The following is a 12,303-nucleotide window of genomic DNA, read 5'->3' as shown; positions in this document are numbered from 1 at the left end:
AACAAAGAAAAGGCACGAGCTGCCAATACACCCGACAGCATGGATGAACCTCAAAGGCATTATGCTAAGTGAAGGCAGCCAGACTCCAAAGGCTACATTCTATGTGATTCCATTTCTGTGACATTCTGGAAAAGGAAAACTGCAGGAACCGAAGACAGATCAGTGGGTGCCAGGGGTTGCAGTCAGGGAAGGAGCGGACTTCCAAGAGGCAGCCTGCCCTCGTATTTTTTGGCAAGTGTTGGAACTATTTTATATCTTGATGGTAGTGTGGTTATACTGTATGCATTTATCAGAATGCAGAGACACCAAAAGGAGCAAATTTTACTGTATGTAAATAAAAACAAATACATAAAAAGCTCACTCTGGCTGCTATGCAGAAATGCCAGACCGGAAGGAGGGAGATCAACTGGGAAATTACTGAAATTATTTAGGGCGCTTCTGATGGAAGCCTGGACCATGTCTCATGTTCCCCCAGAGCACCCATCCCGCCACTGTTCACCCAGAAAGACAATAATACACGCTCTCTGAGTTGACTGAGTAAAGTTCTTTCTGGTCATTCATAGCCACGATGAAATAAGTTAATTTTTTTCTGCCTTCACCTAATTGTTCTGCCCCCAGGTGAGCAATACCGTGGGTGTTTCCATCAGCAACACAGACAAAGAGCCCCGTGTGACTCTGGGTCTTCCCTGTCCTCTGCCAGGGTGATTAATAGCTCAGCGGGGGAAGGACTGCAGAGCTCTTCAATTTGCACCCACTCATTAGAAACAATATCCTTGAGGTCCACTGGGCTGAGCGAGGTTCGTATAACCCAGGCAGGCCCCACTGGAGAAGTCCTGACAAGAACGGGCATAAGCTCCGTGTTTGTTTTACCACTTTTTACCCAGATGCAATTCAATAAGTCAAACGATACATTAACAAGAAAAATCCTGTTTATGCCAAAAAGCCCACCTCACTCTCAGAAGAAAGCTCTCCTTCCTTCCAATTGCTTTGCATGGCGCTGGTAGTTCAAAACTTATTTAAAGGGTTCTCAGCAAGTGCTGGTCTTAATGAAATGACTGGAATCAAATTTTAAGTACTGCTTTAAAAAGCTCAGTTTAGATTTCAAGTAATTTTTGAAAACCAGGTTCCCAGATTAGAGCAACCACTTGATTATCTTTTCCCCTCCTAGCAATTAGGAGAACAGGACCCTAGTTTGATGATGACTGTGAGGGTTCTTGTAATCACTAATTTTAGAGGTGGAGTAGTGGGGAGAGTATCCAAATGAATAATCATTAAATGTAGAAGTTTTGGAAAAAAAGGATATCAGAAATGGGTAATAAAGTCAGTGATGCCTTTTTTCCCCAGACCTATGAAGAAGCTTCTTGAAATAATACAGGGGACCATGCAAGCTCTAATCTGCAAAAATTTAAGCACCTCCTAGGTATCCAACTAGGATTAGTTGTAGCTCATCTCTGTCCTTGCAGACTTAACGGTTATCTCCCAAACATCGTAATTGTTCCTCTTCAGCATATGTTGCTTGATCCAGCAAATGGCTCTACCACTGACCTAGACACACAAATTGAAAATGGGGTGTGATCCTTGACCACTTCCTCACCCCTATCCCCCGCTCCTGTGGATCTACCTCCTAAGAGGTCCTGGAATCTGTCCAGTTGTTTCCAATCTACTAGTCAAAGCTACAATCATTTTCTAACTGAGCCATGTAGTAGCCTCCTAATTGATCTTTCTGCTTTTTTTAAATCCCTCCTCCTCAAATTATTCTTCCCACTGCATCCAGAGCAATCTTTAAGAACCCCAAATCTGATGGAGTCGCTGCCTTACTTTATCAGTGGTGTCTTCTGACTTCTGGGTCAAGTCCAAACTTCTTATGATACAGCAGAGGTGAGGATGCTCAGCAAATACTCCAAGTAGTCCCCTATACTTCTCAGCTGATTTCAAGCCAGGTGGGACTATGTGACTGGTTCAGACCAATGGACAAATGTGGGAGTGGGAGTGACAAATGTCACAGAGCTGAGGCCTTTGCTGATACACAGCTCACTCTTCTTTACTCTTCCCCGCCATGAAACCTAGGAAGTCCATATGTTCCAGATGGCACGGCTACAAGATGGCCCAGCCTCATCAGTCTGGGTTCCTCAGTGACTGTGTGAGCACAGCCTCTCACCATTCTGTGCTGAACATGTAATATGGATTCGAAATAACTTTTTCTTCGTGAAGCCACTGAGATACAGGGGATGTTTATTACCATAGCATAACCTGGCTCATCCTGACTAATGCAGGAAGGTTTACAAAGTCTCCTGTGGTGTGTGTCCCATTTGCTTCCCTGGCTTCATTTTTTTTTTTTTTTTTTTTTTTTTGTCTCTCTCTTACTCTCTAAGCTCCAGATCTAGTATTCTTTGGTCCTTTGGAGGTACCACACTTCCTCATCCTGCAGGACTTTTGCACATGTTACCTCCATTCCCTAAAACACTCTTCCCTCCATGCTTGCTCCTCATCATTTGTCAGATCTTGGCTTACAAGGCATTTGCCAACACCCTACCCAGGTAAGTTGAACATCATACTCTCCTCCCCCCAATAGTTCCCTCTCCTTCGCTCTTTGCATCATTCAGCACACTTATAATTATTTATTCATGTCTGCCCCTACAATCCTTGAAAGCAGGGACTCATATCTGTCTTGTATCACTGGAACTTAGCACAGGACCTGACATGGCAGGCACTCAATGAAAAATAAGTTGAATGATTGAATATATATTTAGGACAGGGTCACGTTGAAAGGTATGTTCTCTGAATTTTTTTCCTGGTCAGTCGGACCACCTCCCAAATATTTTTTTCATTCATTCACTTGTGAAGCTAATTTTTTTTTATGAAGTACCTGCTGTGTGTTGGGCTAGCCTGTGAAGTACAAGCCACACAGCCATCAGGTGTTCTGAGAAGAAAGAGACAACTGAGTATTCAACTAGTTGATGGAATTTTGTGGAAAAAGAAGATTTCTAGCTGAGCCTCATAAAATGAGTGAAGTTGAACACGTAGAGAGAATTGGGTGGCTGTACCTGGAAGGGGCCTCAACAAGAGAAAAAGCACCATCATTTAGTGAAGAGAGTAGGAAGACCAGCCTCTCTGGACCATTCCTCTTCCCCTCCCTTCCGTCTTTCATTCCTTCCATACAGATTGAGATGAGAGGGTGAGGGAACCTTGACAGCTGGGCAGTGTTCTGGGCACACCATTCACTTCAGAACCCACTTCGGCTCTTACGAATGGTAGAACTGGTCCCTTCTTTCCAACTCTACCTCTGTTCTGTTTCATCCCACCCTCCTAGAGGGCAGGGAGCATACCTTCTGCTTCTTTTATAGTTCAGCACTGCTAGCTTTTAATGCTTTATGCCTGGTAAGCACCCAATAAGTTCACTTAAACAGTGAAACCTCTCTTTTAAATTTGTAATGACCTGCTTCAAGCTGGGGTGAGAATGATGGCTAGAGAGGTTAGGGGCTATAGGTTATATTACTATTCTGGAGAAATAGGTAGATAGCCTAGCATGTGTTCTTTCTTTTTTTTTCAAAGTATATTTAAAAAAACAATAGAAGTAATATGTGCTCATTTCTGAAGATTTACAAAATACAAGTCAGCAGAAGAACATGAAAATTATCTAGAATCTCACCATCTGGTGATCACCACTGTTAATATCTTGGTACATAGTCTTCTAGCCCTTTATCCATTTATATATACACATATGTATTTACAAAGGTAGTTTCAAGCAGTTAATTATTTTTTAATTGTGGTAAAAAACACATAACAAAATTTACTATAATAACCATCTTTACGTATACAGTTCAGTAGTGTTAATTTTATCCACATTGTAATAGAGCTCCAGAACTTCATCTTCTAAATCTGAAACTTTATACTCATTAAACTTTATTTTACTTACCAATAAATCACAAACATATTTCCATAATACCAGATACTCCATGATATTGAGTATTCTCCTTTAACATTATTTTTAATGGGTATATATTTTTCCATCACCATAATTTAAAAAAACTAAATCCTTATTGTTGAGTTTTAGATTATTTCTGGTTTTTCACCACTATGCACAATGCTACAATGAACATTTTTGCACATTTTGTACACATATCTTTGCACACTTGTTTTAATACTTCCTTATAATGAACTCTCAGGTGTGGAATTAGGGACTCAAAGGAGATGTACATTTTCAATATCCTTGATAGGAGTTTGAGTCTGGAAATGAGAGATGGCACCAATTTGTACTCCTAGCAGCAGAACGAAAAGGCCCATTTTCCCACACTCTTGCCAGAAATGGGTATATCATCTAGCATCTTTTCTTTCAAGATTTTAGTTAGTTCTGAAATAAGCCTCATATCAAATAGGAATTACTCACTGTAGCACATGTATAATTCTGAGTAAGCTTGAATCAGATGTAGACTTGATAGTCACGTACCTCTACGAACAAGATTGGGAAGATGCCGACTTTATCTCCTAACTTGCCTTCTGCCCAGTTCTCATCCACTCGGTTGATCACAGTGATGATATCATCCTGAAAGAGAGAAAGTCTCCTGGTTAGCATTTACTGTGAGTTTTCAGGTGCTGAAAGCCTTCAGTGGAGATCGGCTTGGAGTCTCAGATGGTGTAAGGGGCAAGGAATGTAACTCTTTCACAATTTATTTACAAAATCTTCCACTAAAATAATCTTTCTCCATAAAGGGCAGTATTTGGGTCACCAAGACCAAAAGAGGAGTAGAAATAATTTGGAGCATTGAAGAAATCCAATAGGAAAACTTGGAAATGTCTCTAATTTTCCATCACCAGCAGAATCTGGGCTTTTCATTTAAATTAATCTGATGGAGAAACCAAGATGGAAGAGGTAGGGAGATAGAATTTTGGCTTAGCAAAAGGAAGAATGAATTGCATTCTGATTTTGAACACTTTTCAGTGTTCCAAAAAATTTTTTTAAATAAATTTATTTGGCTGCATGAGGTCTTTGTTGCTGCATGTGGGCTTGCTCTAGTTGCTGCGAGCGGGGGCTACTCTTTGTTGCAGTGCGCAGGCTTCTCAGGGCTCCTCATTGCGGTGGCTTCTTTTGTTGCAGAGCATGGGCTCTAGGTGCATGGGCTTCAGTAGTTGTGGCTCGTGGGCTCTAGAGCGCAGGCTCAGTAGTTGTGGTGCACGGGCTTAGATGTTCCACGACATGTGGGATCTTCCCGGACCAGGACTCGACCTGTGTCCCCTGCAATGGCAGGCGGACTCTTAACCACTGCGCCACCAGGGAAGTCCCCCTATTTAATTTTTAATGTATCAAACATGAAGTGGCTTTTTATTTGAATGTTTCTTATTACCAAAGGTTATAGGGAGATTTGTAGAAACACTTGGAAACACAGATAAGCAAAACAAAGAAAGAATTCTATCACAATATAGATACAACCACTGTTAACATCTTGGTTGCCACATTTTTTCCCAGATTCTTTTCTATGAGGATAAAATATATGTGCATAGAGACACACTGATTTTTAAAAACTTTTCAGAAAATATACATAGGCATGCAATAAAGTACAAACATTTTAGATGTAAAGCTTGATGAATTTTTAAAATTGAATATATCCACAAAACCCCAACCCAGAGTAAGAGATATAAAATACTTCCAGCACCAAGATGGCTCTTTAGTACTCTTTCCTGTCACATAGCAAGAGGTAGCCACTACTCTGACTCCTAGCAAATACATTCATTTGGCTTATTTTGTGTTTCTTACAAACGATGTCATATAGGATACATTGAATTTTCACTTAATATCACATCAGGAATACCTTTCCATGTCCATGCCTGTTATCAATCTAAATCTGAATATTCATCCACTGATCTCTCCGATCTTCAGATCTATGCCCCTTAGTAATATAGACGAATCCAAATCTAAATCCATTACTGCATTATACCCTTTCTTAGATTTCTCTGTCCTTATTACAACCTGTGATTACATATTTATAGGTTATGATTTCTTTAATGCCTGTCCACCCCATCAGACCATAAACTTCATGTGTGCAGGGCCTTATCTGTTTTGTTCATTTTTGTCCCTAGGATCTTATATAGCGGCTCCCCTATAGCAGTCAACCAATCATTCCTTTAAAATTTTTCTTATTGAGGTATAGTTGATGTACAATATTATATAAGTTTCAGGTGTACAACATAGTGATTCACAGTTTTTAAACACTATTTCTTGAATGCATGCATGCATGAATGAATAACTGCATGTGTGAATAAACTGGAAAATTTACTGAGATAGAAAATACTAGGAATAAAAGCTTCTGGAGAGAAGATCTTGAGTTTTTTTGGACATGCTGAGTTTAGGAAGACCATGAGATATCCTGGTGTAGTCTTGGCCTTCAATAGGCTTCCAGAAGGGATCAAATCCTCTCTTCTGGGTCCTCTGTCCTCATTTCCCATTTATGTGTCTGTTCCTTCCACTAGACTGCTGGCTCCGTGAAGACAGGGACAGTGACTCATCACTTTATCTCCAGTGGACAGCTTGGCACATGGATGGATTCAATGAATGAACAAGCAGGTGGGTAAGTGTCCCAGTTTGCAAATTCCCAGAAAAGGGCAAAAAAGCAGGTACTGCTTCCTGCCTATGTCTTCCTCCAGCTGTGTCCCTAGAGCTTAGTGTCTAATGCCTGGCACAAAGTAAATACTCAGTAAACGCTTGTGGAATTGAACTGCCCTTCTCCAGCTATAGTCAAAGTATAAAGTTTACAGGTCAGCTACAGAATGACATTCCTTAGGGGACTCACTCTGAGGTGCTAAGACAATAACAAAGATCAGTATTTCAAAATATGGAGGACAGTGGGGTTATCTAGTTTGAGTGAATCTTAAGTAAATCTCATTTCCAGTAGTGATGGAATAAAAATGTTTTACAAAACAAAAGACCTTTCCTGAGCTACTGTAGCAGTGCCACTTGAACTTGTATTTGCTACTTATCATAAGTAGCAAAGAATGAAAATCACCCCAACTTTGGTTTCTAAGAGAGAATTCAAATGTTTACGGAATAATAAGTACTGAATACGATGACTTAAAGTACAGTCGACCCTCCTCGTCCGCAGCTTCTGTATCTTCAGGAATCAATGTGTCCTAGAACTAATCCCCCTCAGAGACCGAGGGATGGCTGTAGTCTAGACTTTAGTAGACTTGTCCTTACTTGCAAATGCTGAAGAATCATCCAAAAAAAAAAAAAAAAAAAAAAAGAGAGGAAAAAAACCTTAGGGTAAGTAATGTGTTTGGAAAATATATCTTGTAAGAGGTGATTTATGTGTAAAGATATAATTATGTTATTGTGTTGTTTGGAGTGTTTTGAATGCAATGTTTACAAACAAAATAAAGTGTTGTAAACGAGTAGTACTAGGTGATCAGAACTTGCAGATACACAATGAAAAGGTAAGATCTGTAGTTCTACACAGCACGCTGTTAAACTGTGTCTGTAATCTTCTGTCCAAGTGTCTGTTTATCTCACTACTCTGCCTGAGGGTAGGTGTTGTGACTTGTTCATGCTGTCTCCCCAGTGTCTGCAAAGAACAGGTGCTCAAAAGTGATTGTAGAATGAATGAATGAGTGTGCAGATACTTTGTTTTGCAGTTGCAATAGAACAGGTTTGAGGATTCCCATCAAACTCCTATTAGATTTCTCTGGCGACTTTACTACCATATGTTTGAATTATACATACACATTACATATATAGGCACACATTTATACATTTATGGATAAAATATAATTAAAAACAATCAGCAAATATTAAACAAAAACTCGAGGTTCTGCCAGTCTTTATGTGGTCACTGGTGACTTTGGTAGCTGCCCAGAATCTTACCTTGAGGAAGGTCAGGCAGTCCTGGTTCTTACTCTTGTCCTTGTCACGCAGGTCGAAGTTGTAGAGGGCCCGGCAGAGTGGGGGTGGCTGGGGAAGCTGCTTGAGGACCTCTACGGAGCTGGCTGGGAAGATCCCACTGACTCCATTGATTTCCCCCTGGTACCAGTTCTCATCCAACTGTCTCCGGAGGAGGATGACATCTCCCTTATTAAACCTCAGGTCACCAGGATTCTGCCCTCGGTAGTTGCACAAGGCCTTTGCTCGCGGCACCTGCAGTGTCACGGATCAATAAAATATGTATGGCTTAGAGGCTGGAGGGACACAAGGGATCATATTAATAACTAAATACAGGGCACTTCCTATGTACTAAGTGCTGCACGTGGGTCATCTTGTTTAACCTTTGAGATAAACACTATTATTCCCCTTTCTAAAATGAGGTGACTGAGGCACAGAGTGGTTTAGGAAGTTGCCTAAGGTGACACAGCTGGGAAATGGCAGATATGGGGTTTGAACTCTGACAATCTGATTTTAGAGACCTGTTCTTTTTTTTTAAATATACATTTATTTATTTATTTTTGGCTGCGTTGGGTTTTCGTTGCTGCGTGCGGGCTTTCTCCAGTTGCGGTGAACGGGGCTACTCTTCCTTGCAGTGAGCCAGCTTCTCATTGCAGTGGCTTCTCTTGTTGTGGAGCACGGGCTCTTGGCGCGGGCTTCAGTAGCTGTGGCGCACGGGCTCAGTAGTTGTGGCTTGCGGGCTCTAGACCGCAGGCTCAGTAGTTGTGGCGCACGGGCTTAGTTGCTCCGCGGCATGTGGGATCTTCCCGGACCAGGGCTTGAACCCGTGTCCCCTGAATAGGCAGGTGGATTCTTAACCACTGCGCCACCAGGGAAGCCCAGAGACCCTGTTCTTTATTTTTGCGGTATGCAGGCCTCTCACTGTTGTGGCCTCTCTCATTGCGGAGCACAGGCTCCGGATGCGCAGGCTCAGTGGCTATGGCTCACGGGGCCCAGCCGCTCCATGGCATGTGGGATCTTCCCGGACCGGGGCACAAACCCATGTCCCCTGCCTCGGCAGGTGGACTCTCAACCACTGCACCACCAGGGAAGCCCAGACCCTGTTCTTAATCACTATGCAGGGAACAGGATTTTGGACTTGACTCCACAACTATGTGAACTTGAGTGAGGCTGTGACTCTTTCTGGGATCTGAATACTGATTTTGAATTATGGCTCCACCTCTTTGCTCTTGTGAGACTGTGGTCAAGCTATTTCATCTTTCTTAAACCACATTCATTTATAAAATGGGGTAATAATAGAATGTCTACCTCATTAGAATTGCTGTGAGGACTAAAAAATATTGATAATGCATTCTGTGTATTGCTTGGTACATAATATGTGCTCAATTAATGACACCTCTTAGAATTAACACCTGTAATGTAGGGCTCAGTGTTGACGGCAAGAAAATTGGGGTGAAAACCCCCTGAACATAGAAAGTGCTATGTGAGAGTGATGCATTGTAATTTGTCTTCAGCCTGTCTAGAGAGTGTAAACCTCATGTGTGTTTGGATCTTTAGGAAGCACAACCGAGATGAGTTAATAGTCAGAAATCAATAATCACCTAAAAAAAATCAGCTAAAGAGTTGTCATTTGTCAAATCAATTGTCAGTCTAAATAATTATTTCAGTCAAATGCATTTCTTTTCCTGATTGAAACTGGTTTCTCCACAGAGAAATGGCGTCACTTTGGTCTTGTTTGAGGTCAGTTTGATAAATGGAAAGTTCTAGTAACTTAGGTTTTATAGAAAGCCCGTCAGTGTCACCTGTGATTGTATTGTATTTTGTGCTTTCCTCGGCCATTGGGTGGAGTATTCCCCTCTGCTGGGGACAGTCTTGCTGGGATCTTCAAGGACCTTCAGAGTCTGCAGTGTTCATTTGAAAAGGAATTTCAAGCAGCTTCAGGGTCGAGACAAGACCTGAACGGCATCATATTGCTGATGGGACAGCAGCAGAGCAATGGTTTTCTGCTGGTCCCTGGGGAGTTAGAAAACCACAGGAACATAGCTCATCCTTGGGAAACTGGTGGACAAATGAGCAAAGATGTATGTGCTAGGAGGTTTAACACACTGTTGTAGATAAATGGAGCCAGTTGAATAATTATGGTACATCCATACAATGGAAAACCCTATAGTCATTAAAACTGATGATGTTGATCTATAATTAATAACACTGAGAGTTACTCATAATATACTGTTAAGTATAATAGAAGAGATTAAAAACAGTTATGTAGACTAGGCTCTCTTGTAAATATACATATATATTTTTTACCTGGGGAAAATGCTAGATGGCTATATACTAACATTTTAAGAGTAGTTATTTCTAAATGATGAGATTTTTGAATATTAAAAAAAAAAAGTTTCCCTAAGTGCTTTGCAGTGTTTTCTAACTTTTCTACAATGAAAAAATTGTACTGTCTATTACAATTGGATAGTAAAAAGAAAATGAATGAAGCTGGGGGATAAGAAGTGAAAGGTATGGGAGGAATTTAAGAAGAAAATAAGCCTAGCTGAGTGGGATCAACAAACCATGTAACTACCTTTTGGAGAAGCTTCTCCCTTACCTGAGAAGTAAGCAGGTAGAAGCAGATGGAGAACAGAGGATTTCTGGGGAATGATCTGAATCTGTTAGACTCCCAGGGTTAGACATATCAGGGAATAATTATTGTCCCTAAGCCTTCTCCCAATTTTACACTGTGATATAAATCACATTTTTATGGGTATATGAGCACCTGGCACACACTGGTCACACTTACCAGGCTCACTGGCAGCTACATCTGGCCAATGGGATATAAGCAAATTTTAGGAAGTGTCCCTACTGAGAGAGACTGACTTTCTTTTCCTTTCCTCCATTTTGCTATGTGGGATGAAGAGCTGGCGCTCTAGCTGCCATCTTGAACAATGAGGATAAGGGTCGCACCTAAAAAGGGGAGAAAGTAGTCTGGGTTGCAGAGCTGCTGGGCAAGTCCTGGACTACTTTACTTCCAGACTTGTGTCTGAAGTCTAAATAAACTTCCATCTTGGCTAATACACTGTTATTTTGGATTTATAAAAGGAAAAGAAAGAAAAGGAAGGAAGAATGAAAAAATTAGGAAAAAAGGAATTGAAGCTCCTTTGACTTTGCATAATAATGATAATATCAATAGCTAATATTTATTGAGTGCTTCCTCCTATGTACCAGATACTGTGCTAAGCACTCCACAGTATATTTTATTTAATTCTCACAACAACCTGTGATTAGAAAACTGGGGATCAGAGAGGTTAAAAATTTGCCAAAGTGCATGAAGCTAGAAAGTGGTAGATTTTGGAATTTGAGCTCAAGTATGTCTATTCTCAAGCCCAAGCTCTTAACTACTCAACCAGTGTTTCTCAAAATGAAGTCTGTGGTTTACCTAGATCAGAATCTCGGGAAATGTAAAAAATGCAGACTCTTGGACCCTAGCCCTGAACCAATTTGACCAGAATCTCTTAGAGGGCAGTTTAAGTAGCTGCATTTTTATCCAGCTCTCCCATCCATCCAAGTTTGATGCCGCTGGTCAGAGTTATGTCTTATTCTGCTTTTTCCCTTTCTTTTCTGGAAGACATTCCCATACAAGGTGGCTTATGTATTTTAATGACTATTGAGCAAGTATATTAGACTAAAACTGCACAAAATGCTTAAATCTCTTTGAAGGTGCATAAACTTTGAAACCCTGAGATAGTACTAATTGCCTGACCATCTTCATCTTTTCTCTATCTCCCCTCAGTTGAGATAAACTATTGTGGAAGCAAACTGTAAATTCTATTTTTAACATGAAGACTCTTTTCATCACCTCTTTTCTTCATTCTCCCCTTTTACTCTCAGTTCTACATTCATACTTATAGAAAACATTGGCTTCCATGCTGTAAAGAGGGTTGGGGTGGGAAAGGAGAGAGAAAGAATCTGAAGAGGGGAAGGAAATTAGCATTTATTGTGTTTCTGGCAAGCCATAGAAATTTGTCTTACATTATTGCACTACTGCACTTTCCATGTACAGTACTATCTCATTTATAGGAGCTCAACGCCCTGTGAAGTAGGTTTATCTTAATTTTATCGACGAAGAAACAGGTTCTGAGACGTTCAACCTTCAGCCAAAGTCACACAGCCAATGTACAGCGGCCCCGAGACTGACTTCCGTTCATTTGACGTCAAAGCCCTGATTTCTCTTTCATCCCGCTGAAGTCACCTAGTATGTTTTTCCATCATAAAACTCATTTGGGGTGATGTTTGATAATCACAATCTGAATAGAGTTTGAATGCCATCTGCTTGCTGCTGGCTGCACGAGCATGAATTATTGAACTCTAGAGCCCTCGCATAAAAGTTAAGCACCTGCCTGAAGAGACTCAGCTGGTTGATTCTATCCAGTCAGCAATGGTTCTCT

General features: G+C 40.9%; 1 protein-coding gene across 3 annotated transcripts in view; it reads right to left on the bottom strand.

The window, feature by feature from the left end:
• SH3RF2 (SH3 domain containing ring finger 2) overlaps positions 1-12,303 on the bottom strand; it is a 143,644-nt gene that overhangs the window by 73,845 nt on the left and 57,496 nt on the right. For all 3 annotated transcript variants that reach the window (XR_012330900.1, XM_019924636.3, XM_019924635.3), the window contains exons 3-4: positions 7,853-8,122; positions 4,448-4,543 (exon numbers count right to left, since the gene is read on the bottom strand). Coding sequence is in view for 2 of the 3 variants with exons in the window: in XM_019924636.3 (XP_019780195.1) it covers positions 4,448-4,543; positions 7,853-8,122 (366 nt within the window). In the remaining variant the exon portion in view is untranslated. The remainder of the gene's footprint in view (positions 1-4,447; positions 4,544-7,852; positions 8,123-12,303) is intronic.

This window comes from Tursiops truncatus, chromosome 3 (genome assembly GCF_011762595.2).
Source record: "Tursiops truncatus isolate mTurTru1 chromosome 3, mTurTru1.mat.Y, whole genome shotgun sequence".
Lineage (NCBI taxonomy): Eukaryota > Metazoa > Chordata > Mammalia > Artiodactyla > Delphinidae > Tursiops > Tursiops truncatus.
This window is presented reverse-complemented; position numbering and strand designations above follow the sequence as displayed.